Source organism: Enoplosus armatus, chromosome 6 (assembly GCF_043641665.1).
Source record: "Enoplosus armatus isolate fEnoArm2 chromosome 6, fEnoArm2.hap1, whole genome shotgun sequence".
NCBI lineage: Eukaryota > Metazoa > Chordata > Actinopteri > Centrarchiformes > Enoplosidae > Enoplosus > Enoplosus armatus.
In genome coordinates, this window is record NC_092185.1 from 21,188,361 (window position 1) to 21,215,177 (window position 26,817).

The following is a 26,817-nucleotide window of genomic DNA, read 5'->3' on the forward strand; positions in this document are numbered from 1 at the left end:
GTCCCTGAGAACACGTTTATGAATAATCAAACGCAAAATCACAATTACCTTTCTTTCAGCTGCACTAATTATTGTGTCAGCTGTGCTTTGTTTGGTTATCATTTATTCATGAGTTAATGACTAATGAGTTCAAAAGGTGGAATAAATCCACCACAGCAACAACCTGAGAAAACAAGCTGGAACAGCTGCGGGAAAATGTGTGATGTGTCAATTGAAAATTGATATAATAAATATTCGATTTAAAAAAAGACTTTGAATTAAGTTTCATAGTAGATACAGAACTGTTGTGTTGTCCTTTGTGACTCTATCTTTCTATGAAAATCTGCTCTGCACATGCAACAATTAGTGTGAAAACATAATGAATTTCAAAAATGAGGCTAAATAAAAAAAAAAGGTAAATGTAATGACATAAAGAGGTTTAAAATAAAAAGACAACTGAAAAGTAAACTTCTTTTTTTTTTATTCCAAATCATCAAAGATACAAATATGAAATAACAAAATGGAAAAACAACAGAACAAAAAGAACAGACTGACAATCAACAGGAACTCAGATGGGTGATATAAGGATGAATGTAGACTGCTATACAAAACAAAATGGCAGACAGGCGAGCGTGTATGAACATGACTATGTAGCCAAAAGGCTTCTGGTTGTCAGGAAGGTAGATGTATCTGTGCGTGTGTGTGTGTGTGTGTGTGTGTGCGCGTGTGTGTGTGTGTTGACATTGTCTCAGTTCATCAATAATTCCATCTGCACCAGTCTTGCATTGGTGTCTCCGGCCATGTTGTAGGGAATCATGCCAGCAAATGTGATCAGGGCTCTGGCCTGGCTGCGGAGTTGCTGTTCGAAGAAGAAGAAGAAGGAGAAGAAGGCATGTAGAGCGTTTTACAGTGTTTGTAATATCACACATATATTGGTATCAGTGTATATATGACCATATTAGTAACTGCAGTACAAACATGCTCAATATATGGGTCACAATACATATTTTTCAATTTAAAAATGTAATTTGTGATTATGTTAGGGTTAGGGATTATATTGTGAGAATATTTTGAAACTCCAAAGTATCAATATTAGTATTGGCCTTAAAAATCCAGTATTTATTATGCTTGAATTTACTATTTATCCCTTTCAGCTGTTTCAGTTTGTCCCTCTGCTCTAACAGAGTCCGTCTCCTCACCATGTCTCTGTCCTCTATGGTCCTCTGTGGTCGTCCCGGTGTGCCTGCTGGCGCCCCCTTCAGGCGTTTGTGCTGCGTGAACAGAATGTTCATGGTGGCCAAGAGCACCTCAGACAGGTTGTGGCGCACCTGGGGACACAGACGAAATTCTGAGGTAAAAGAGAGGCAAAGAAGAACGCTGTGTATCGCGAGAAAGCCCGAGAGTCCCTTCTGAGTGTTCAGATCTTGATCTCACCTCATCACTAAAGTTCCTGAAAGCAGCCACTCGTTCCTCCACACTGTCCTGACTGAGGGGAAGGAGCTTTAAACGCTCCATCACCTGATAGAAAAACCCAGAGAGGGACGACATTAACAGAGGAGCTTCACATAATCAACACAATATCATCACTCCATTATAGTAATCATGGTATCACATTTTGTTCTCAGAGCGGAACTCACATCGTAGGCTCTGTCAACGTGACCTCCGTGGTACTCATCAAAGAACGTCGTCAAGTCTAACAGCAGGTAGAAAGTACTATCGACAGACTTCTCTCCTGCTACGCCCTGAGAACGATACCTGCAGTGGAAAGAGGAAATGAGGCATTTAGGCATTTATACGATGCTCTTTATTAGATTTAAACTAGTGCACAGCGTGTGTGTGTGTGTGTGTGTGTGTGTGTCCTTACCTCTCAGCAATAGCCACTGCAGTATTTTTTAGCCTCTCCTTGTTGGACTGGGGCGCGCTGACCTGGGCAATGACTGGACTCAACAGCCTATTCATCAGCTCCAACACCTTATCTGGGTTCTACTCAGAGACAAATAGAAAGAGAGACGACTCAAAACCAACAGCTGCAAATGACAGCAGCTTTGCAGAAATACTGAGCATCATACGGATGCAGAGATCACCAAGAAAGCTCTGCTCACCTTGGCCAGCTCATAGAGTTTGACCGCCTCCTCAAACAAGCCCTTGTTCTCAGCCTCTAGAGCCACTTTGCTGATGATAGCTCTGGTGTCCCCGGCAAACTTATCTATGACTCCAGGCTGGAGGGGAGGAGAGAGGAACAGAGTGAGGCTGAGCATACTACAGTTCTGATGGTAGAGCAGAGGGTAACTATCCTTGGGTTGTTGGTAATGTTGCCTTCATAATACTCAAATCCAGCAAACTGTAATCTGTAGTGTTGTTCATCTTATAATCATATGCTGTAAAATATGAAAGTCTATGTATGTGCTGTACATAATAAACCACCACTATGATATTCATTTAACACGTCATTAGCTCAGTTGTTGATATACTGTAGTGCAATCCCCGATCAGACAGTCGTAGGTAGGTAACAGATTCACATCAGTCTGGCAACACAGTTAACACAGTTAACACAGTCTGTTATGTGGGTGGGATGAAACATACAGAGATGTGAATGTGAGGGGAATAAAAGGCATAAAAGAGTGCTGCAGGCACGGTGAGAAATGTCAAGAAACTCAGGAGGCAAAGGCTACAATGAAGCATTGTGAGGAGCTTTGTAATCTATGACAGTGGAACAGAGTGCTGCTAAACAGGGAGTGTCAAAACATGTAGGACACATATTGAAGGGAAGGGAAGATTTGTCCTTGTCTGACTGACTGAAACCCCCACATAGAGCAGAGACAAAGAGTGACAGAACAAAAATGTGAAGCAGAGAAAGACGTGTCTGGAGAGCAGGTGAAAGGCAAAAGCGTGTCATAGAAATGCAACAACCACAGATGAGATGAGATACCAAAGTCACGATCTTCCTACCTTCCTACTGCCGTCCTTCTCTAATCTTCCCAACAGCATGTCAAACTGTAAAAAAGTCGTCAAAAAGACCACATCAAAAACATGTCAAGTATTCACTGTAATGGCAGAGAAAGAGGTACAACTGTATTATACAATATAATTTCAAAAAGGGGGTCTCTATATAAATGTGGGTCACTCACCTCTCGACTTTCAATAACGAGTTCACTGACACAACGCATGAACATGTTTTCTCCTTGGCTGTCTTTCTCGTTGCTGCAGAACGACACATACAGTAGAAATTTGAATCAGAGGCATTATGGTGAACAGCGCTAGATACAAGCAGTAGTTGAATCATAACGTTTGCTCTCCCTTTACAAACTATCTGTATACTATAGGGTAGAAAATCACAAAACAGGATGTTTATCGGACTGTTACTTACCGTAAGAAGTAGAAGTACTGCAGGGCTTCCCGTGGATCAGTGGACTCAAACTTGCGAGTGTACAGCATGAGCAGACGGATAAAGTTGAGGCGGCGCACCATAGGAGGGTCGCCGGGCTCCTGACTCACTACAGATGACAGGTGAACACATTTTGTTTAACTGAAATTTCTTTCTGAAGTGTCTGCACCACCTTACAAAATAAAAGGTTAAATTATACACTCACACAGCTGAGCGCTTTGGCCAGATGACTTCAGCAACAGCCCAAGCTCATACAGGACCAAGGCCACGTGCACAGCGTGGCTCCGAAGTCTCTCAACGCGAAACAAGAAAGCCAACGCCGCCTCAAACTGAGCTGTCAGGAACAACACCTGGAAATACAGGAAGGGCTGCTGGCTCGCAGAGAAATGGGACTCTCCTGTTGGACAAAAGATAAGAGAGAGGGAGGTGTTAGTGTTTAGATGAGACTGAAAAAACACTTCTAAAAATGTTTTAAATTACGCTCAGAATAAAGTTTTACTCTGGGACAAATACATTCTCTACAAGACAAACAAGCAAAGAACAATATGGCAACAACATTAAGCAGCCCACCACACCAAATTCTCATGGCAGCAGCAGAATATTAACTTCCTACACGGAGCCGACAAACTAAGTTAAAACTAGAGTTAGTTAAAAGTAGAGAAAGGAGAGAGAGGAGCACAGTGTGTCCACAATCACACTATCCTGAGTAGAGGTCTAATTATGGAAAATAATTAAAATCACCTGTGTGGGTGTTTCAGTGTTTAATAAAAAGAAATTGACGGCTATCTGACAGTTACTTTAGAAACTCTGATGTCTCTGTAATAGGCACCAGTTTAACTCACGGCCTATACATGCCACGTCAACTTCTGACAGTTGCTATGGCAACTAACATGTACGAATTTGAAAACATTTTGTCAAGCGCAGGTACTTAGTCATCAAGTTTACTTTTTAATTATAATCCTTAATCCTCTTGCTGGCGGAGAGTTTGAGGAGTAGAACAGGGTGGACCATGTCAGCCATTTTATAGCCTTATCTCAGACTTACAGCACTTTAGTTCAAAAAGCGAAAGCGCATGAGAGATGAAGAGAGAGGGAGAGAGCGATGAAGAGAAGAAAAAGGACGAAGGAGAAGAGATAAGGGTGTGTGTGTGTGAGGGGGGGGGGGCTGCAGCAGAGTGTGCAAACAAGGAATGAGAAAGAACAAATGCATGTGCAAGGAGAGAGCATGTAAAAGAGGACAAAAATCAGTAGGAGGAAAGAGGGAAAACAACGGTGCAGGTGTGAGGAGGGAGAGGGATAACAGATAAAAGAAAGGGACGGAGATGCAGCGAATGAAGGACACAGAAACAGAGAACAGGCGAGGCTGGCAGAATGTGAGAGAACTGAAGAGAGGCTTTGGGCTTTATGACCCGCTGTGAAGCAAGATGGAGGACAACAAGGAACGCTGTGAGGGAGCCGATCAGCGGAGAGAAAACAGAACGAGGCTTCAGGCTGTACTTCCCACTGCGCAGAGAGAGTGGGAGAGGGGGGAATGGGAGAGGGTGAGGGCTACTGGGAGAGGAAAAGAGTGCAGTCTTATCTGAACGGAGCAGGATCGGCCTGTGGAGAAGGCAACACCCAGGGGAGAGAACTGTGCTTTCTCAATATGTGGGAATGAAGGCCGAATGCCCTTACGCTCCCCTTTTTGTGTGTGCGTATCAGGGGGCATGTGGTTGTTTAAGAGGGCAGTTTTATTTTGCAATGGGTGAAAAATCAAAGTCAAAGTCTGTCAAACAGATCACGGCTTCACTTCTACTGTCACTTAGAGCACGGGACGTTTACTCTAATGTGAGGGGGTGGGATCAGGCGCCCGACTGTGTCCAGCAATTTTTGTAAGTTTGCGAAACAATCTGACAAGCATTCCCACTTCATGCAGTGATTGAGAAGGTGTGCAGAGGTTAAAAAACTGTATGCAGGATTTGAGCTTCTCTTGGGAGAAGCGGCCTCCTCAACTTTCACAAAAAACACTGCCACTTTTCTCGCGTACAATTCCACGTGCAACACCATGAATGCCTTCAAGGGTTGGGGGACTATCCAAAAGTGTGCCCCTTGTCCCTCTTGTAATTTTCATTGTGTTGTGACATCAACGACACAGAATTCTTGAAGAGAGATCAGGGAGGCAGTGTGATGCAGCCAGAGGAGGCGTGGTTAGACGACACATTGGACGACCTAGTTTGTTTCAAGCACACTGAATGTTTTTACCCACTCAGTGTTCCCAGAGTTTAAGCTGCAGCTGTTCCTTTTGACTTCACCGAAGGCATTTGATAAGAGAGACGAAGTGGGAGGCATTATTGAGTTTTCAGCACAGACAGCAGGTGACTGGCAGTTGTAGCACTTCCAAGCAAGAAACTCTCCTGGCTGAATCATGAGTACAAAAGATGAGCAGCTGTGTTGCTATTTCTACATTTGGCAGTTTAAAAATCGATTCACAAACAGATTCTGGCTCAGTCTTACACAAACTCATGAACTTTTGTTCCAGCCTACAATGACAAAGTGATCTGAATTTGCTACCGCTCTGAGTCACACTTCTGGCTGGCTTGTTGTCTAGAGCAACAGTTGCTGAGGTTCAAGGATGCTGTAGTGTTTAGAGCTGTTCACCAAACCAAAGTGAAGGAAACATTATTTTCAGTTTTCAGAAACAAAGCTGAAATATTTATATCTGTTTGCTTTAGTTTACCCAGGAGACTCGTGTGTTTCTCTGTTGAGGAACATTGACGTTATCATTCAATGGAAACTTTCAAAGGAAAGTTTACAGTAGAGAAAATTACAGATCCAGCTGTTTTGCTAATTTTGCTATTTGAGTTTATAATATACACTATTAGCAACATCATAAGAACAATAGTTTTGTATGCGTATTCATAGCATAAGTTAATGGACAAGGAAAACAAATTAGTGAGTGTACGATTCAGGCTGTCTCAAGCTGGGAATTACAGAGAACACTGAAGTAAAGAAAACAGGATGCAAAAGGGACGTACTGATACAATCCACAAGCACTGGCGACAATACTGACCTAATTAGGCGAATCAGGTTATGAGCCATGATGTGGCTGATCCACATTGAATTCATTTTTTCCGTTAATGTCAATATAAAATTCAGTGTTTCAGTGACATTCCCTCAGTCATGGGGGGCTGCGAACTAGTGCCACAGAAATCCCTGGTCTCATGTTACCTTACATCAACAACAGATTTCCAATTTGGGGAAAAAAAGTATCAGATCGATACTCTGTATCGGCAGATATCCTGAGTGGAGGCATCAGGAGAGAAAAAGCTGATTGGTGCTTTCCTTAAATAGAATTTGGGTAAAACTGGAAAGTTGCTTTATTCATTTACCTGCTCTGCACCCACAGGTGCTCTGCTTTAACCTTGTCTGTCTCTTTTAAAGTAAAAGGTAAAGTAAAATCTACAGTCACAATTTACAATGGACAGCACATGAGGCAATGAGCCAAAGGTTACCCAAGGACAGTCTATTCCACAGGGGGCACACAGCATGCATGAACACATCTGTGTCCCCTCTACAACAGCTTCTATGTACAGTACTATGGAGGAAAAAAGAGGTGGGAGGGGAGGCAAAGTGATGTGGTTGTATCATAACTGTCAAGCAACTAAAGTGTGAATATTTGTGGTTATTTGTAGAGCTGGGGGACACACAAAGAAACAGAGTGAAACAGAAATGCAGCTCCATACCATAGTCCTCCAGCAGCTGTTTCTGTAGCTGTGGCAGGGTCAGTCTGTCCTGAGGAGAGCTGCTGCCGTCATCGTCAAAACACACCTGGTTCAACTGCAGGGACACAACATGGTACTCACTATGTAAAAATAGTCCAGGGATTGCCAACAGTGAAGTTTTGGAACTAACTAAGCTTTAAATGGTGATCATTAGTATACCATACCTTAAGCCAGAGGTAATCTTCAGTCTTGTCTGCCACCTCTCCATGGTTATCACTGATGTCACATTTCCCAATCAGGCAGTAGACGGCTCTCTTGTAGGGGTCAGCGCTGTTCCTCAGCACTCTGCGGTAGTGGAGACGAAGCTTGTTCTCTGAAGTCGGGGAAAGGCTGCAGCGAAGGGATCCAGAGGCAAAACAGAAGAAAGGAGAAGGCAGAGATTTACAATACGGTTTGACCTTCCTTGACCTAGGTGGGCATCTCAACATATACATGAACAACAACACATGACGAAAAGGAGCTGAGGCGCTCTCACCGTCTGTCAGGGCTGTTCATGTACTCCTGAAACCAGGTCTTGAAGTCTCCCAGCTGATGTTGCACTCTGTTCACAACTTGCATGGCTGCATTCAGATCTCCACAGCGCAGACAGTAGTAGATCACAGCCCACACCGGGTGGCCCTCTATCTCACCATCCTGTCACACACACACGGACATTTAATACACCGGTGACAATATTCCATTCAGCATACATTTCAAATAAAGACTCTGTCCCCATAGTGTGCCTTTGGCTGCGTATAGGCCGTGACCAGGGTTATCACGTCAGTTTCTCAATTTGCAAACATTTCGCCACAACATTTGTAATGTTGAGGTTGAATATGTTTTGGACACTATCGGTGTACGTGTGCCTGTTGATGTTTTATAAGTGAAGGCTGAAGAAAACATTTACTCTTCGTGTTTTTGACCTGCACATAAATTAAGCTTTTTCTAATAAACTCATCATGTACCAGCCCCTGGTTGGTTACAAATATCAGTGAGCTAGGATAAGAATGTGGATTAGATACTGACAGGTTTACCAAAAAAAAAGACATTCTGTATACTTAATATAATTGGCAGCTTCAAAGTCGGTGTGTGTGTGTGTTACCTGCATGCCAGGCAGGGGCCCTGGTAGTTTAATGTTGAGGAAGCTGCGGACTAGTTGGTACGTTCCTGGGACTCCTCCTAGTTGGGCCTGGTGGAGGTTCCCAAACACAGTTACCATGGTGTAGTTTTTATAACTGGGAGGAGACACACACACACACACACACACACACACACACACACAGACACACAGACACATTGAGTTCACCATCATGATGCAGTTCAGCTTAAATTTAGGCTTTGTAAGTCCGGTGCTAACTTAGATCCACTAAAAGTTTAACCCCTTCAAAAACAAGACCAACCACTGTACCAACAAGCCCAGCTACCTGTTCTCAAGGAAGCCGAGCGCCTGGCGTACAAAGGCAATTTGCATTTCAACCGAGGTGCGACTTTTGAGAGCATCCCTGGCTGGAACGAGCAACACATCCATCATCTGCTTCACCATCAGCCACATGTCTGATACATTCTGGAGGGAAGGGAACATAAAGACGTGTAAAGAGCAAACAAACCATAAGACTAACCTATACGTTTGCAGAGGACAAAAGAATTCAATCTGAAAACAAAAGTTAATTTCATGGTGATAGCAGATGTGAAAGGACAACATTCTTACCTTGTCATCCAGGCTTTCTGCTACAGAAGCAAATAAATCTCCCAGATTAGGCTGAATGTGACCATTCACTATCTTCTCATTGAAAATGTAAATCTGGAGGAAGAGATGGTGATAAATGGAGCAAAAGACAAAAAAAAGTTATAGTTGATTAGCTCCCCAAATTGTCAAATGCTCAATTTTCAGGTTTAATTTCTACATTTGCAAGTTAATGTTTGAAAAGATGTGAAATCCGCCTACAACTCCATCCGCAGCTTCAAAACTAAAAGCAAACCCTACGGCCATCGAGTGAAATGGTTCACAACAAAAAACAAGAAAAAAAGAATCAAAATGTTTAAAAGGTCATCAAAGAGGATAACAAAAACTAGACAAATGACGCCGCACGCAATGTGTCGACACATGGTCGGAGGGAAAGCCACATTTAAAGTACTGCGTCATGTAGCAGAGCAGAGACAAACAGAGAGGGAAAGAGAAGGTCAGACAGGATGATGATGAGGGAGGAGGGATGCTAGAGAGACATAGAGACAGAGTGAGAGAGAGAGAATTACCCAATCAATCGATATCTTTGATCTGGCACTTCCTGTCTAGCTGTGACCCCATTTTAGCTTAACGATCAGACAGAGGGCATCACAAACAGACTCTGACTGCGGTCGAGTTACAGTTTCCACATCTGTGTTCGACTCACGTTAACTACAGCCCATTCATTTCTTTGGATTTAAGTATCAACAGCGTTACGTTGGTATGAACACTGGTTAGTTGAAACATCTGAGTGTTCATTTAGTAGATGAAACAGAAGATACCACAGCCAGATATATCATCTCTTTTAATATAATAACTATGAAGATGTTCTCCCTTAATTTCCACATTTTGTCACAGATGATTATCTTTAACAAAATAATAAAAAAAACACTAATGTCTGACTGATAAATCAAAGGGTAATATTAGCTTATCACAGATGTCAGCATATGTCAGCTGATAAGTAACACTATAAAAATACAAAAGATTTTGTTGTTATTTAGAAACTGTGTGATGATTGAATGATTAGAATGACGGCGTCTCACCTGTCGTCCATAAGCCACCTCCACGCTGTCCAAAGCACTCCTTCCTGGAGCTGTGACTTGACTCACAAAGCTGGGCTACAATAACCAGAGAGGCAACAGAATAAATATTCCGCACACAGAAGTTAAATGAAGCTAAAAGCATCTAATGTGATATCATCAATTAGCAGCTTTTTCAAACGGAATATTCTGCCTTTTGAGAGTCTCTCCAGCCCAGATAGAAGGACAACCTGTCCACAGTGTTTCCATGCCTGTTGCCCAATGCATGCTGGGATGGGCTCTCACAGGACGACACGAGGATGAAAGTCTTTTACTTTACTCAGGGAGAAGATAAAAATAGTATCTATGAGTCTCAGATGAAACAGTTATTCTGGTTAGTTTAGATGAGTGTGTAGACGGCTATGAGTACACATTGTCAAGAAATCTGCTTGAGAGACTTGAGACTTGCTTTTAAGTAGACATATTCAGTCCAAGAAGTTAAAATACATTACAATATGGTTGTTTTTTTTGTGTGTTTGTGTGATCAAATGAATTGGCAAAGCTTCAAAATCCTGATACTGGCAGGTAAAAAGGCGATCACAAGGAACTGGTTGAAATGCGACCCTCCTCGACGGGGACAGTGGCTAGATGTTGTGGAGGAAATATGCTCCGTGGAAAAATTGGCTCATTATTTAAGGATCAAAGCAGGTCTCCATGAACAACACTGGGGAAAATGGACCGAATACAAAAGGAAATGTGCATCATGTTAGTCTGAAAAAGAGAGAGTAGTACCCCCTCTATTCATTTTATTTTATTTTTTGTTGTTTCTGTATTGTTGTATTGTCTTTGCATTTGAAAAATAAATAAAAAGTAAAAATAAATAAATAAATAATGAATTGGCAAAGCAATGACACTGTTGCTCAATGCTTTTTGCACAGAAATAAACAACGTAATATCTTTGACAACTTTAGTCACTAAAATGAGGTTTTATTTGATAAATCCACTATATTGTAGACACACTGAGAAGTAAACAGAGTGATTTAAAATAAGTTAGAAATGAGCTATTTAACTGTAGAATATCAGAAGGTAGGTTAACCGACTCACTCTGGAAGTGAAACCTGTAATCTCAACCCTATAAAACACTAGGAAAGGCAAAATCTGTCATTTCCTCTGGCCTCGTCATTATTAAAAAGCAGCAGTGGTGGACCTGCATCTTCTTTAAAGAAACGTATTCATTTTCTATGACAAACAGAGGAGAGCCTACGCAGGGCTGTCCATGAGGCAGTGAATTCTACAACCTCAAATTAGCCGACTTCCCGATATATATATAATATCAACCTTTAGTAAGGAATTTAAACCTCTGTAGTCCGCAGCAAGTGTTCTGAAAAATCAAGATTAGCTTCCCCTTTAGGCAAAACAATGACATCTAAGGTGTTTAGCAGACTGAGACCGTTTGTCTCTCTTGGTAAAGATATATTTTTCTGCAGTAGTCTCCCTGCGAACTGTGGAGGTCCTTCCTCCTAAACCAGCTCTGTGTTGTGTGTCCTGTACCTCCACATCTTGACTGAAGTCCAGTGCGTCCTCTCCTGCTCCGAGTAGCGTGTGCAACACTCTCTGCTTCACCTGCTCCCACTGGACCAGCATGGACTCGCGGTGGTACTCTTCAGCCAACAGGAACGTCTGAAACATATGGCACCCAATCATACTCATTGTATTACGACACACAGGTTAGGCCTCCTTACATTTTGCGTGTTTGCGTGTAACATGCAAATGAACCACAACAGACTTTGACAGACACACGATACTTTAAATCATAATGCCTTGCCTCACATGCTAGATGCTAAATATCTTTATTATCATCATCATTCATTTATGCACCTAGTTTCTAATGTTTTGAGATGAGCCTAAATGTTCAGAATCAGAATCAGAAATACTTTATTGATCCCCGGGGGGGGGGGGGATTATACAGTTCCTGTTGATCTTAACTTGTTGTTCTATGTATGAATACTACCAACTTAAACATTTAATCTTGCCCTACACACACACACACACACACACACACACACACACACACACACACACACACACACAGTGGGTATATCGGCATCAGGAGGGCAGAATAGATTGTAGCAGCTGATTTAGTACAAGAAGAATTCTCTCCAGTAGCCAGACAACCTAGGGTACACACATGCAGAACATTATGTAAATTGGGCTTATCTATGACACGCGCACGCACACACACACCAGATTTAGCAGCAGACCCCTGTCAAGATTGTACTTCTCCACCAGGACACAGTGAAGTCTATTTTAACTCTCCACAGAGACTCAAAGTGAGATAATGGGAACGTGAGATAATTGAATCCTTCCAATCTCCAGCTCAGGGAGATACAAATGTAGACCACAGCTTCCATTTACTTTAATGGTTAACTTGGTCACTGCCTGGATGTCATAGTTGCCATCATAGTTGCATTATCAGCAACTATGACGGAATGAAGATATTGCAGCTAAATGTGAGGTAATTTAAAAAAAAAAATTGTTTCCATTACATACATTGTTTGTCTAGAAAGAATTGCACTGGTTTATCTTTTAACTGTAAAATGTCCCGCTTAATACATATCTCTTTTTCACAATTCTTTAACAAATTTTTTTAACAGTTGACTTTTGTAACTCTCAAATATCGGTATACGCCTTAAAAAACGACAGTGACAATGTTATAATAATATTCATGTCAAGCAGTTGTGAGACTGGACAACTCAGATAAAATATGTCATTTAGCCCAATCACACACATTTCATGTGATGTAAAAGGTACATCAGTCAGATAGAAATCTTTAACATCCACTTTCTTTTTTTAATCTTCAGTGCATTTGAGTTTTCCACCCTTACACACAAGTCCTTTTTCCTCTCTCAGGGAGCAGAGAGAGATAATGGGAACGGCAGCTAATTAAACGCAGGGCCTATTAGCTCTGCACATCAGGGAAGCCATTTCAAAACCATTCCCTAAAGGTTCACACCAGAAGGACTTTTAGATCACAGCAAGCAGAAATTACAAAAATTGGGTTTTTAAGTGTTCTTATATTGTGATGTGCTAATGTTAATACACTGTGCAGTGCTGAAAACTCATCGGATTCTGTAAAACTAAATATGAGGCAAACAAAGAACTACGACTGTCTGTGACTATAGAGTCTAATTACTGCATCTTGTCCTTTTAAAATTCAAACCATTTTACTTGTAAAGAATGACCAATAATGAAACTAATACTGAGATGTGGGTTTTGTAGGCCTGTCTGAATCCGGAGGTGCCTTTGAACTGGTTTCCCACACTGTAGGATTTAGATTCCGACATCCATATTTAGCTCTTTTTCAACCTGAGAAGCAATCAGACATTGGGCAGATACTGACCCTGCGGCGAGACTCCTCGATGGCTGACAGGAGGGCGTTGTCCCTCTCGTTCTTCAAGAAGCCCTGTGGATGAGGCAGAGACAGACAGGGAGACAGAGGGAGAGGACGAGATGCGTGACAAACACACACACAGAGAAAAGACAGAGAGAGAAAGCAGGAGATATTAGCTCGAACACTTAGGACAAACTGAAGCAGAGATAAACCGTATGCAGTTCTAGGGGGACAGATTTAGCAGGCGCACAGTCATTTGCACTACGGGAGATAGAAGCTACTTCTCAATTTTCCATCCTATTTTTCTCTGCCCTTCCTAGTCCCATGCACTGTCAGGATTAGTCAAACATATGGTCGCCGTTTTATACAGACGTAGAGGCAGGCCAAAGAAGTGTCCATGCTTTTCACACGCCATTTTGTTATGAGACAGCAGTCAGCATAGCCTCCATTTTGGTGTCATCTCAAAATGGCTGCCCCTGCACTCCCCCTTCTCCGGACCTTTCCTATGAAAATGGTCATTTTTCACATTCTACTCAACTGATAATAAAACTACTTATCTTATACAAAAGATCTGTGAGTAAGCGGTACTTATGTAACAACTGGAGTACGCAGGAGAGAACACGACAGCGCTCTTCAGAAGGAAAGTCAGTGAACGCGGATGTGCATAAGGGACAGACATGTTGAGTAAACCCCAAAATGGTGGCTACGCTGTATGCATCATTGTCCTCTTAAAGCAAATGCAAGAGTATCAAAAACTACAATCATTAAAAATGAGATGTCGATATAATAAACCTCTTCTTTCCTGGGCAGAATATCACGATACATGTGTAGCGTTTTAATACATGGACAATGACGGCGCATTAGCTGCAAATGAGTCAGTGCCAAGGAACGTCTCTTTATTCAGAAATATTGACAAAAGAGCCTTTCCTGTCATCAAACTGATGACAACATATTCATAGCTACATCCAGTTTGATACCAGGAGACACAATTTCACATGAAAACAATAGTCAAACGATAAAAATGTGGGAATAAAAACATGATCTTTCATCATAACCAGGTTCACATTGACATCACCAACATTGCCATGTCAATTAGAAGAACATATCAGAAGCACATAATCATGTGCACATAAGCATGCTAAGTCATTTCAAGGCACACTTTCACCACAAATGTTGTAGTGTTCACTGATTAGTAGCACCTAAACAAACATATTGATTAATCTATCCTTTTGCTCACTGATCATTACCAGAGGCCTCGTCGATGTCTTAATGACTTATTTAGTTTTATCAATAGGGCTGCAACTGATGATTATTTTCATCGTGTATTAATCTGCTGATTCTTTCCCGATTAAGTGTTTTGTCTACAAAATGTCTGAAAATAGTTTCAAATGCATATCAGTTATTTAGCACTGGTATAACATGAGTACTACGTTTAAGTGCTTTACCCTTAGTTTGAGTCCTTGGCTACCAAAATAACACATAAAATTCCTTGAAAAAGTGAGTTTAGTTAGTTAGCTATTAAAAAAGGAAAAGGACTATTGATCATTCAAAAGATCAGAAAAATCTGTGAAGTGGGCCTAAAAAAAGGCAACCTTTTATAAGAACATGTTGACTCTGCTGTGTATATGGTCAGGTGAAGTTGCCATTAGCTTTAGTACACTGTAGATCTTTGGTCATTTTACTCCTTTTTCAGTGACGAAATTGAGGCGACAAAGTGAAAACACAAAGACATTTCACCGTCTACGATGCTTTGCTTTTGCTTGCAGTATAATTGTTTATCCTAGATTCTCTGTCAGCTTTGTTGACTTGGAGGTCAACACACCAGCTGAGAACTGCTGTGTGCAAATTAACATTCCTGAGATGTGAATTAAAACACTGCTGCTTCTTATTATGCAAGAAAGCCCTGAGATAGGCTGTATTCTTAGAGTTTAAATAAGGCCTTCTACCTCTGACATAATAACCTCTTAAGTTGGTGGAAAGTTGTTCCCTCTGTCAAATAATTGCACTTTAATTCATTGATGACATTTTGTGGCACCATCTGTCTTTGCTTTTGAAGTGTGTAGGATCATTTTAGCTTGAAAAACAAGCACCTGGTGAGAGACATAGCATTTCTCTGAGCCGATTAGAGATCACTCTCTGCTCTAAAGGGATGTGGGTGCTTTTGGCTTCCCTCCTCCTTCTACCTCTCCTCTCTCATCACCTCTCTCCTGTGTCCCCACCTGCTTGTTCCCCTGCCTACTTCACTCTCATTTCCTCCCTTTCCTTTTTCTCCAAGCTCTCAGCCTTCACCTTTGTCTGTCATTGCATTCCTCTAAATCCTCGTTCATTCCCGTCCCTCTGTGCTGACAAATGAAAGCATGAATAACCTCTTGAAATAATGTCAATACTAAAACACAACCGAGTAACTGATAATTACTGCATAGAAAACTAAACCTTACCAATGCTAGAAAAGTGTAAAGACGATGTATGATCTGGCTGGGCCTATTAACCTGGTCTTCATGTATTATGCTTTCAATATGCAATTAAGAGCTATTCTTAAACTGGATCACCAACTGAAATGGATGAAATAATAAAAAGCTTTTACAGGTGCTGATCTAAATACCCTGGCGCTTTTCAGAGAAAAAACATCTTCACATCTTTAGATTGCAGGAAGTGTTGCGTTTATTCCAAATCACACTGCTGCTGCAGAAGCAGGACTGACGAACAGAATATTAAGGGTGGCATATGAAGTAAATCTGGAGTGGTGTCAAGTTCTTTTCAATGCTGCAGAAGACGCGCTATCATCTGATAAGAGAAGTCAAAGTATATTCGTCGGGATGTGACACACAAAAGGAAACCAACCGACTCTTTCTGTTTTGCAGTTGCATGGCGTGACATTATCTGGCATTATGAAGGCTAAAACGAAAAGGTCTAACTTGGTCTTTGTAAAATGTTTAATACTATTAGTCTATTTGAATCAATTAAGGAGAGAATTAAGTTTCTGCCCGTTTACCCCTCTGGTCCCTTCCTCATACCCTTGGTTTCTTTTGCCTGCTCCTTCCCTCTCTCTTTCTTTCTTTCTTTATCTCACTTTTTTTCCCCAGGAGAGGCTGAGAATAGGTCTATATTTAACCACTCTAACCAGAGGAGAGCTCAGGTCAACGCTCACTGGAGAGCTGCACTGGAAAAAGTATAGAATAGAATAGAATCGTTGTAACACAGGCTTAAGGGATATATCTACTACAACAGAACAGGAAACTGCATTAGTCATTGGTGAGGACTGTTTTTCCAATAAATTGGAGGAGGGGAAATGAGACGGACATCTTTTCCAGAAACGCGGAGGTGGGGCTGCTCTTTTCAAAAGCATCTAAAGCAATGGTGGCAGCATTGGGCAACACTGGACTCTGCTGGGCAGTTGCCTCAGCATTTTTGCTTCGACTGAAGTACAACAGGAGAAAAAGATTTTTCATTGCTGTCATTTCGTTGCCAGCTGCAATTGCGCTGCCAACGACTTTGCCTATACAACATTTTTTGTGCCAAATGTAAAATGACAACTAAGCCAACAGCTGTGGCCAAACTCCCCATTTGTCTGAGATGCAAATGCTCGTCATTTTCACAGAAACATTGTCTTTTTGCCTCAAAATGTTATTGATGATTGATGTACATATTACTTAAAAAAAGAAATGGATCTCAAATTGTATAATTCAACTGTCACAAACTTTGGATATTTGTTCCCCCCTTAATGAACATTTTTGATGAGGGATAAATTCAACAATGAAGAGGCTGACCAGTTTCACAAAATTCTGATTTCATAGCTTTATCATAGAAAGGCACAAAATCACTGTTTCTATTGTCACAACTGAATTCTGATTAGCACTAAACAGCGAAAAAGATCTGGCATGTTATTTAGTCTGACACACACTGTGCCGACGCCTCAATTCCTCCTTGCATTCAATCCCAAATGGTAAAAATACATAAAATAGAGAAAATGCGTCATATTAAAGACGCCACACTGACACATTGAGACCACAGAGGGAAAAAAGACATTTTAGCAGAAGATTAATGCATGCTTATCACATTCAACAATCAATTCAGCGCTGGGCAATAGGTGCATCTAAAGATGTACATTTACTGTAGCCCCACCCCTGTATTGTGTATCCTTAGAGATCTGCATGCCACTGTGGACACCCACAGCCTGCTGGCCAGACAGCCCAGAAGCTTCTACAGGAACATGATCACAGCCACAGAAAATAATTTAATAATTACAGATAAATCAGGAAATACTCCATTGCTGGTAAATACAAACAGCAGATGTGCATCGAGAAATCAAAGCTGAACTGGCTAAAGAGCGTAGAACCGAGGGCTAGTCTGCCTTCAATTGAAAATACAACTGATGGAAGTTTCAATCTTTGTCTCTGATTTGCTACAAAGTGCAGATATTATGAGATCAGTGGACATCTGACTGCGTCTCTAAAAGTACACCTTATTGTATGCCAAGGTACCGTATTGTAGGAAATCATATAAAATCGATCCTGTAAAATTAATGTATTTGGTTAGAATGTGCATGTGTGTGTGTGTGTCTCCTTGAGTACGCATGTTAACATGCACGCATGTGCTCGTTTTCTGTGCCGGCACACACAGGCCCTCATTCCATTAGCCTCGGTCAAGATAGTCACACTGTCTGCGCCTGAACACAATCTTACAGTATGTTCGGAGAAATCAGCAAATCTGATATTTCACTCCTTCGATCTGGCTTCGTGGTTCTTACACACTATGAGATATGGTGTAGAAAGGTGAAATGAAGACAGTGAGCCTTGCTCTCTGTGCCAGTCATCATGAAAGTAAAAGTGAAGGCTTTCTGTCCTCATTTGCCATGACACAATGAGCCGACCAGTGTGTGCGAGTGTGTGTGTGTGTGTGTGTGTGTGTGTGAGAAACCCCACCCTTCACTCCTTCATTTCCTGTGTAGCAAAAACATCTATGTAAAGTACTACATACACATAGATGTGTATATATATTGAGACAGTGATGTTTGCCTCCAATCATTAACAATCATTTTATACAATCATCATCATCATCCTCATGGGCGCCATACAGCCACAGACAAGGTAGCATAACCAGACAAGAGATGGAGAAAGACGGAGAGGTGACAAAAAAGTGTGACAGACAAAACACATGCCTGTCTGTGAGTGAGTGAGTGGGTGTGTGTGTATGTGTGCATATCCATGTGTATAGGCAATACTCACTCATGTTGAGCGCCCGCCTGCCTGCCTGGCAGACAGACTGACAGATGAAAAGACACGCTGAGACAAGAAAGAGTAAAAAATAGTTTTTCGTTTCTTTGTCTGTGCCCAGGTATCTGGGCTTTGACAGCCGAGGAGACCTGCATCGCCCCTCCGCCTCTCCATCCCTCTGTGTCGCTGTGCCAGGGCAGCAGCAGTGGCCGCCATGCTGGGGCGTGTTCCCTGTGCCCTTTCGAGCCGGCATGGCGGTCCACTTGCAGCCTTTCCCTGTTTGAAAGCAGGCCAGTGACTCTTGTGCGTGAGCCGGAGTGCGGAGTGGAAGTGCCACATCAAGACTCACTGGAGGTGGTTTTATTGTCGGAGGGCCGTACCAACTGAGCACTCAGACACAGGGGGGATCCACGAGAAGGAACTATGGATTCATATAGAATATCAGTTCCTACCATCAGCTGCCCCCCCCCCCCCCTCCCTCAGCCCTCATCCTCTCTGTCTCTCTCCCTCCTTCACTTCATCCCAGCATCTCTGACGGCCCCCCGCCTCCCCCGCCCCCCCCTCTCAGTCCCACTCATTTTCTTCCTTTTTTATCCATCTATGCATCCTTCCTTTCTCCCCCCACCCTCTCCTCCCTCCCTCAGCTCAATGCAATTATAGTAATGGATTTTTCCCCCCTCGGTTGATGGCTTCCGACATCCTGTCTTGAAATGAGGCTAATCATGCTCTTAAGGGTCATGTTTAGTTAATGAAGGGTTTAGGAGGCACATGTGGGAAGAGGAGGGTGGGGGGGCATTCCTATATGCAGGCTAACTATCACAGTGCACACACACAAAGCGGGCATGTTAATACACACACACCTCCACTTGTAGTCTTGTACACTTGGCACACACTCATTCACACACAGACGCATGCCATATAGCCGCATTCATATGTGCAGGCCAGCACAGACAGGAGGAAAATGCATGCGCCCACGTGCAGCCAAATCTATGCTAGACACACACTCATTCATAAGCGGAGAGACAGTGTACACGCCAGCAATCGATCGACTGACACAGATACAGACATGCAAACACAGCACAAGGAGCCTGTGCACGACACACACACATCCTGTAAAGCTATGTCAGTAGTGTTCGTCTATCTCAGCAGATGCTCTTGGCTTAGCCAACTGCATCCGCTGAACGCATGCCATCACTGCTGAGGGATACGAGTGTGTATGTAAGGGGTTGGGGGGGTGGGGGGGTGAGAGGGAGGAAAAGAGGAAAAATCAGAGAGGAAAGAAGGTAAAGTAAAAAGAGAAAAGGAGAGTAAGCAGAGTGATTGACTGAAAGAGAGCGAGGTGAGGGAAAGGAGAGAGAGCACCCTTGCAGAGAAAGATGGAACAGTGAAAAGTGAGACGAGGACACAGAGACAGAAAAAAATGCAGCTGGTCGCCATTTTTCTACCAGCACTGCTCTCCGCCTTCTACAGTTTCATTTTTAGGTCCATATTTTTCATTTGATTGCCATGTACTTCCCATGATTTTTCCCTCCTCTTTGTCTCAGCCTCTCTCTATTTCTATTTGTCATCCTCCTTTGTTTACCACTGTATACAATATTGTATGACACAGAAAACAAATAACCCAGAAGCGCTGAATACCGACCCATAGCGATTCATCCATTACAATCACCAACGCACAGAACAAACGGTACAAATGCAAAACTGGTAGAGCACAGAACAAAGATTTAATTGTAAAGACGTCTGCTATGACGTGACAGCTGGCAGTAATTCTGTACACAGATGTGTTGGTAGCATTGGGGTTGGGTGTCGAAAACTGGGGGGGATTTATTAAGTAACATGCTTTTTATTTACTGTTCCTGTTGATATCTAGAGTACATCTGTCTAAATCCCTGTTTACGCATGCATCCATGCATGTATACTATAGATAAGAACCAAAAATCTATCAGCATAATTGGAATCAATCAACCCCCTACCAAACCTTATATGGTATACTGTACAAATACTAGTAGCTTGGGCAACGTGGAAAAAAACCCAAATCAGATAACCATATCAATATATGGAAAAATATTGATAAGTTGATGTCCGTCCATTTGGACTACTTTGTCATTTTCGTTAACTCAACATAACTCTGTACCATTCATGATATTTACAAAACTCCCATCACATTACAACTGTAGATGAAACTAAGCATCAACATTTTGGCAACCTATAGGAGTGACCACAATTAAGTATACAATCTTATCACAGTACTTGGGCCACAAAATGATAACTTACATTTTCTAAAGTGCTCACTGAAAGAATTGTGTTTCAGTATCATGTAAATGACTCATCTGTGAGACAAATGTATTCACGTTTTAACTATACACAGAGAGAAACGGGATGAAAACCTAAATTAACAAACCAAATTCATTGTTGAATCTGAAGAAGTTACACGCTTGGGCATGCAGAAATGTAAAAATGTGTTCTGCACATAACTAGCCACTCCAATACCCATGAAGACCTAAATCTAGGACTCTGTGTCTATATAGCCTCCTATAGTAAGACCCTCACTAATTTGCGTTCAGCCATATATACAGACACATCATTCACACACCAATTCCCTCAGTATGGAGTCGAGGCACTTCTCAGCTCACTCATGCGAAACACAAACACACACACACACACTGACAGCATGTTTGCATTTTTTTGTCTATCAACATCCAGCACTCCCCCAATCCCATGGCTGTGCATCATTTAAAGCATTATTCAATCATTAAAATATTAGAATACAGAGAAGGTAAGTGGAGGAGGAGAGAGGGAAAAGGGGAAGCAGTACCAGGTGGAAGAAAAAGGCAAAGATGGGATACAGATCATTGTTGAATCGTTACAAAGTGGAGTGTTAATACCAAAACACACACACCTCAAATTAATAAATATTTAAACCATGTCAGTTATGGTTAGTCCCATGTTAAAAGAGCACTTTGCACTTCTGTAACATTATTGGATTCACGGTGAACAGTTCAAAAAAACAAACTGAACCAGATGTTTTTTATTCCATGCATTCTTCTTCTTTGTCCAAACCAGGCACCTATATTACCTTTATTATATATTATTTTTAGTGATTAAAAGTATCTGATACAGGGCTGTTTTCCAGCACAGTGGCCCAAGTATCTGACAACAGAATCTGCACTGACTCATACTTCACTTAAGATTTCTGAGGAACTTTTTGTTTAGTCATACATATTTATCTGGTTAGCGTCTAACTAGCGTTTATCAGTATGACACAGTATTTGAATTTCCTTTGATATCTAACATTTAACTACTAGACCAGTACCTTTATAGCGTAATGAACCTTGGAATGCGTAAGGCTGAGAATGTGTGTTAAAAATACTGTAACACTGCTTGTTCTTACTCTACTTTACAATCTTTCAGTAGTCTTACTTTCGAACTTACAAGCTTTCCCTGATGTTTTGTTATTTCTTGCTTTCTTTCTTGCTCCTTGTCATCGAGCCAAACACACCCAGTTAGATTAAAATCACAATTTGCAATTACAGTCAACTGTTTGTATATGATCTCATGATCTTAATTAAAAGAGAATTCCCAAGGTGGCCGCAGCTCACCTCTGTTTTGGCCAGCTTGTCAGAAACACTGACTGACCCGAAAAGTAGAAACCCCTTTACTAATGCAATCTACCACAAATACTTCCTTTTTAATTTTACTGACATTGTGCAAGAGAGATGGTGATTCAACTCCACTATCATTTTTGAGGGCGTAGTTTGTGGTGTTGCAAGTCGTTCTGAATATTTTCGTTCATTCATATATGTAGATGAGGTAGATAAAGTAGCATCACAACTTTATGATTTTAGCCAAGGTTCAAATATTGTCACGACAAAAGGCTTGTTTCACCACTGAAAGGCAGATGTGATGGAGATGATGGAGGCTTTTTATCCAATTATCCAATTATGCATTTAGTCTATGATCCTGTTTTTAACTATATCTTCAATCAATGTCCTCTGTAGGACTATATATATTAAACAATATGGGCCTTAAAATGAATGTCAATACAATGCTACTATCTCAGCTGACTTTTCTTTTATCCTCACCACCTTCCTGGAATTTGGTTGTTCAAATGCAGCTGTGGTTTTGTCTGTAACTCAGCAGAAGAATTATTCTACTGAATGATGTATTGCACATTTGTTCTGAAATGAAACCTTGTAATGTACTGTCTTCTTGTAAACCAATAAGGGGAAAAGAGCAAGAGCAGAGTGTGTGCCCCCGCGTTGCCAGAAGCTAAGTGCTCTTCCAGTCAGTCAGTCAAACCCACCCAGGCTGGCATATATCCGGCTGACCAAGACAAATGAAAGACATGTGGATGAAAAAGACGAGTAAAATGTAAAAGAATGAAAGATGGACAGCGATAAAGGAAGAAAAACTGAAATATAGAGAGAGGAAAAGAAAGCACGAGACATGATGATTGAGAGAGATGAATCATCAGATATAGACAGAGGATTAAGCAGGGTAGAAAGGAGGGATGGAGAGAGAGAGAGAGAAACAGATGGAGCTCAGGAAATGCAGCAACTTCTCTGAACCAGAGGAAGAGAGAGGGTAAGCTGAGGAGGAGAGAGGTAAAAAGGAAAGCAGTTTCAAGTGGAAGAAAGTGGTAAAGCCGGGATACAGATCCTTGTTGAATCATTACAAAGTGGAGCATTGTAAAGGATTATGTACTGTCAATAAAGTGAACACTGCAAATTAACTAGAGACCATCTTGCGATGGGATCACACCAGCCACAACGCTGGACAATGGCCCTTCATCTACTTCCAACCCCCCTTCTTCCAGCACCGTTGCTTGGACCACACCCATCTTCAAACTTGGCCTTCATTTTGATCCCAACGACACACTTGTTTCATGACTGCATTTTGCACGGCTGTGACGTTATCACGTTGACAAAATCCACAGACAGACATATTGTCTTTTTTATTCCACAAAAATTCTTCCTTGTCAATACCTAGCATTTAAATTACCCACAATGCAACACGACCGGTGACAGTTTGGTTGAAGGTCCAGGGTGTGTTATGATAGTAGCAGCTAGCTACAAGCCTCAAGCAAATGGAGGCTTACAAATTTCAAACTCAGACATTTTTGAGACCTGAACTAACACACTATCCAGGGGACAATTGTTGCCGGCAGATTTTATCATCTGTAGCTAATTAACGTTACTTACATGCCTTGGCCCAAAAACTAATTATAATTCTTGGTTGTTATCTTATTAATTCAATCTGACTGCAAGCCAATGTTTGAACTATGTATGCTCAGCCAAAGATGGATTCTTAGAGAAAGACCCATATGATATCTAAAACAATATAAATTGGACTGTGTCTTTTTGCATTTCACAAAAAACACTTACTGGTGAGTCTTTCTCTAGTGCCATAAGACTGCAAAGCTAGCAGCTAGCTGGATTCAAGGCCTATTAGGTCATTCATACCTGTATGTCAGTGTCTTTGACTGGCTCCAGGGGCTCAAAAGTGGTGGCAGCACTTAGACTTTCCAACCTCTGAGAAATGTGGAAGATGTCTAAACCTCTGGAACCAAGGAGGATTGACCTGAGAGTAAGACAGACAGGGGGTGAGAATGAAGGAATGTAATGGTAGGACTAAAGGAGAGCAAGACTGAAAATGAACTGTCCCCCCCACTAGAGGGCACAAGAGGCTTTGCTACTATTGCAGTACTATACTGATAAAAGATCATGTCTATTCAACTCCGAACAAATTACACAGGGTTCATGTTAAGGCATTTATGAGGAAAGTTTAACAAATTATACTACTGTTAAATACGACTCAATGAAAGCTCATCTTACTATATTTCTTAATAATATATTATCCATGGCCAATTTAAGATTGTCAATATTCTATGTTAAAAGTAAAAATCAAAAAGGTGTGATCTTCAGACATGAGAGACAGAACTATGGAAAGGTGCCGCTAATATTTGGATTTGCAGGGTTAGAAGATGATTATTCAATAAGGAAAGTATCATATTAAATGGTTCTGAATGTCATCCCCTGATAAAAGCAAAATTTAAACAATAACTATCTATTATTAACAGAATAAAAAGGGCACATCAGAGCGGCAAGTGAGGTAAATGACAGAAGACTGTTTATCTTACAGAAGCAGAAGGATTTGTATTACAGTCTTTGAATGTTTTGTGAGCACTATACAGGAACATGCTGGAACAACAGAGATTTTGTGACTGTGCAGCATAACCCTGTATGCATGGTACATATTCCTTACGCTTTTACGTCGGCAGCATCTTGCGATGTGCGGGTCAGGGTGCGGGATCGAAGCCTCTCCCCCGCCTGCTGGATCTCCTGGAGGTTCCTCTCAACATGTGGCAGCTCTGAAACTGCTTCTGTCTCGGCAGCTAGCTGCTCTGCCTGCTGCAGCAGCTCCCCGAAACCCTCTGCATCCATACCTCTAGACAGAGAGAAAGGAGAGAGAGTTTAAATGAGTGAATACAAAGACAGTACATTTGGACTACATCTAAAAATAGCTGGCAAGTACAGTACATAGTACAAAGTGAGGTCTGAAACTAGTTGGGACAGAGATGCCATGTTTCTTTCTCGTTTAAGTTCTCTGCTGCAGCACATTTGGTTAAATTGGGCAATTGAAGGCACTGTTGCAAATCAATGGGTAGAACTTCTTGGATTTGCAGAGTTTTTGTATTAATTGTGATAAAGTGCCTTGATTTGTCTGGTATTTAATTCCCTGGATGAGCCAAAAACAGACATTACCATCTGGTTAATTTATCTATAAACAGCTTCTGAAATGAATTTACTATATTACGATACATAGATCATCACCAGGGGATATAATGTCCCAAGAGTCTGCTGATGTTTGTGGGTTGTAGACTTCAAGCAGTCATTGAATTCAGCAGGAAGGATTTGTAACCATGTAAACAACCTCATGGCAGCGCTTTAACCATGGTCATAGCTACTTTCAATACACTAGATATGTGCTATCTGTGTCTATATATTGAATATTGTGAAACTACAGAAGTAGAAAATCTACAGGGACACATCAGAAACAAAACTGCTTCAATTAGGATTCCTTTATCACATGGAATATTGATTAACCATGTTAGGTGTTTCACCACTTGACACACAGACTGTGTATGAAGATGCATATAATTCACAGTTTGTATGGCATCTGTTCTATACTTGATACTTTTAATGTGAGCGTTTATGGCACTGTTCAAGTCATAGATTGTATATTTCACATCTACCTGCCATACGCCCTCACATAAAAAAAAGTATTAAGAACAGAGCACATGCCATAGAAACAACGAAGAAACTATATGCAGCGTAGAGTTTAAAAGACATACAGATACCACAACATCTTTTTGACAGCTGACATAAACAGGATGACACCTGCAGCGCGCGCCTTGAGTGCTGTGGTTGTCAGATTAGCTTAGCATTAGCACAATGCCAACACCTCGGCTAGCTAGTTTAGAAAGTCGCCTTACTTGTGACAACAGCGAGAGAGAGTCTGAAAGGTAATTCCAGTTGTCGAGAAGGGCAAATTACATACCAACGTCTCCTATAAAGTTACCTATAACCACGATCTCGTGTTGAAACAATTTTCATCTCCGGCCTAGCTGTGTTAGTATGCTACACTAGTTAGCTTTATGTCTAAATGAATGGCGCTCAACAGTTAGCCAGCAGGCTAAATGGCTAACGGCTAACGTTATTTCGCATGCTCGCAGTTGCGGCCACTTAAAAATCTTCATATTTGATTGCACACTGTTGCAGGCAGACAAGCTTCATACCTGTTGTGTAGGACAGATGAGAGTATGGTCCTGTCTATATTCCTCGGCTGAATGTGTTTACAGTTATTAACTCTTATTCAATTTTGCTTAGCAGCAGGACGGCATGCATGAAAGTATATTATTTGACCCGGCAGATCTGGAGTCGATGCTGATTGGACGATACCCGGTCCGTGCCGGATATCTCACTTGCTCGCTTTCGTCAAGATGCGGCTAAACCCCGCTGCTCTGCCAGTTGGACGGGAGGACTCTGACAAACTGTAACCTTAACAACAGACTTAAAGCTAAAAAATCACGTCAATCAGCAGACACAGTCCAGGTTAGCATTTCTCATTTATGTTGTTTAATTCCAAGACTCTTCTTTTTATTGTCAATGCGATATGTGATGGTAGGTTGTAAATGGGAAAAGGAGGTGACATGTTTTCCGGTTTTGTTCTTGTTTTTTGTACACAGAGAGCCCAATATGATACATTTATTTTGTTCTTTTATTACAATACTACTTTTTCAGGTAAAATAGGTTGTACCTTTAATAATAATTACAGCTTGGCTAAAAGCACAAGCAAACACTTATAT

The 26,817-nt window shown here is 41.4% G+C and overlaps 1 protein-coding gene across 2 annotated transcripts; it reads right to left on the minus strand.

Annotated features, from left to right (window-relative positions):
• Nucleotides 1-487: 487 nt before the first annotated feature.
• Nucleotides 488-26,309, minus strand: nup93 (nucleoporin 93). 2 transcript variants are annotated; one of them, XM_070907274.1, is made up of 22 exons: nt 26,248-26,309; nt 24,714-24,894; nt 23,912-24,029; nt 13,246-13,308; nt 11,397-11,525; nt 9,870-9,944; nt 8,812-8,904; nt 8,528-8,667; nt 8,206-8,338; nt 7,600-7,757; nt 7,289-7,454; nt 7,086-7,179; nt 3,570-3,761; nt 3,347-3,473; nt 3,108-3,180; nt 2,929-2,973; nt 2,082-2,198; nt 1,844-1,962; nt 1,617-1,734; nt 1,414-1,497; nt 1,179-1,307; nt 488-838 (listed from the first exon to the last, which is right to left on the minus strand). In XM_070907274.1, the coding sequence occupies exons 2-22, from the start codon at nt 24,890-24,892 to the stop codon at nt 728-730; spliced, it is 2,463 nt and encodes an 820-aa protein (XP_070763375.1). In that variant the 5' UTR covers nt 24,893-24,894; nt 26,248-26,309; the 3' UTR covers nt 488-727. The 2 variants fall into 2 exon arrangements, with proteins under 2 accessions (XP_070763375.1, XP_070763377.1); XM_070907276.1 differs by lacking the exons at nt 23,912-24,029; nt 24,714-24,894; nt 26,248-26,309 and adding an exon at nt 18,462-18,620.
• Between the last annotated feature and the right edge of the window lie 508 nt (nt 26,310-26,817).

Bases quoted from the DNA above. Each gene is read 5' to 3' on its own strand.
- nup93 (XM_070907274.1), bottom strand. From the start codon at position 24,892: ATGGATGCAGAGGGTTTCGGGGAGCTGCTGCAGCAGGCAGAGCAGCTA. The intron at 9,945-11,396 runs GTACAGGACACA...TGGTTATTGTAG, and splicing joins ACTTCAGTCAAGATGTGGAG to CCCAGCTTTGTGAGTCAAGT. The intron at 7,455-7,599 runs GTGAGAGCGCCT...CCTTCGCTGCAG, and splicing joins ATGAACAGCCCTGACAGACG to CCTTTCCCCGACTTCAGAGA.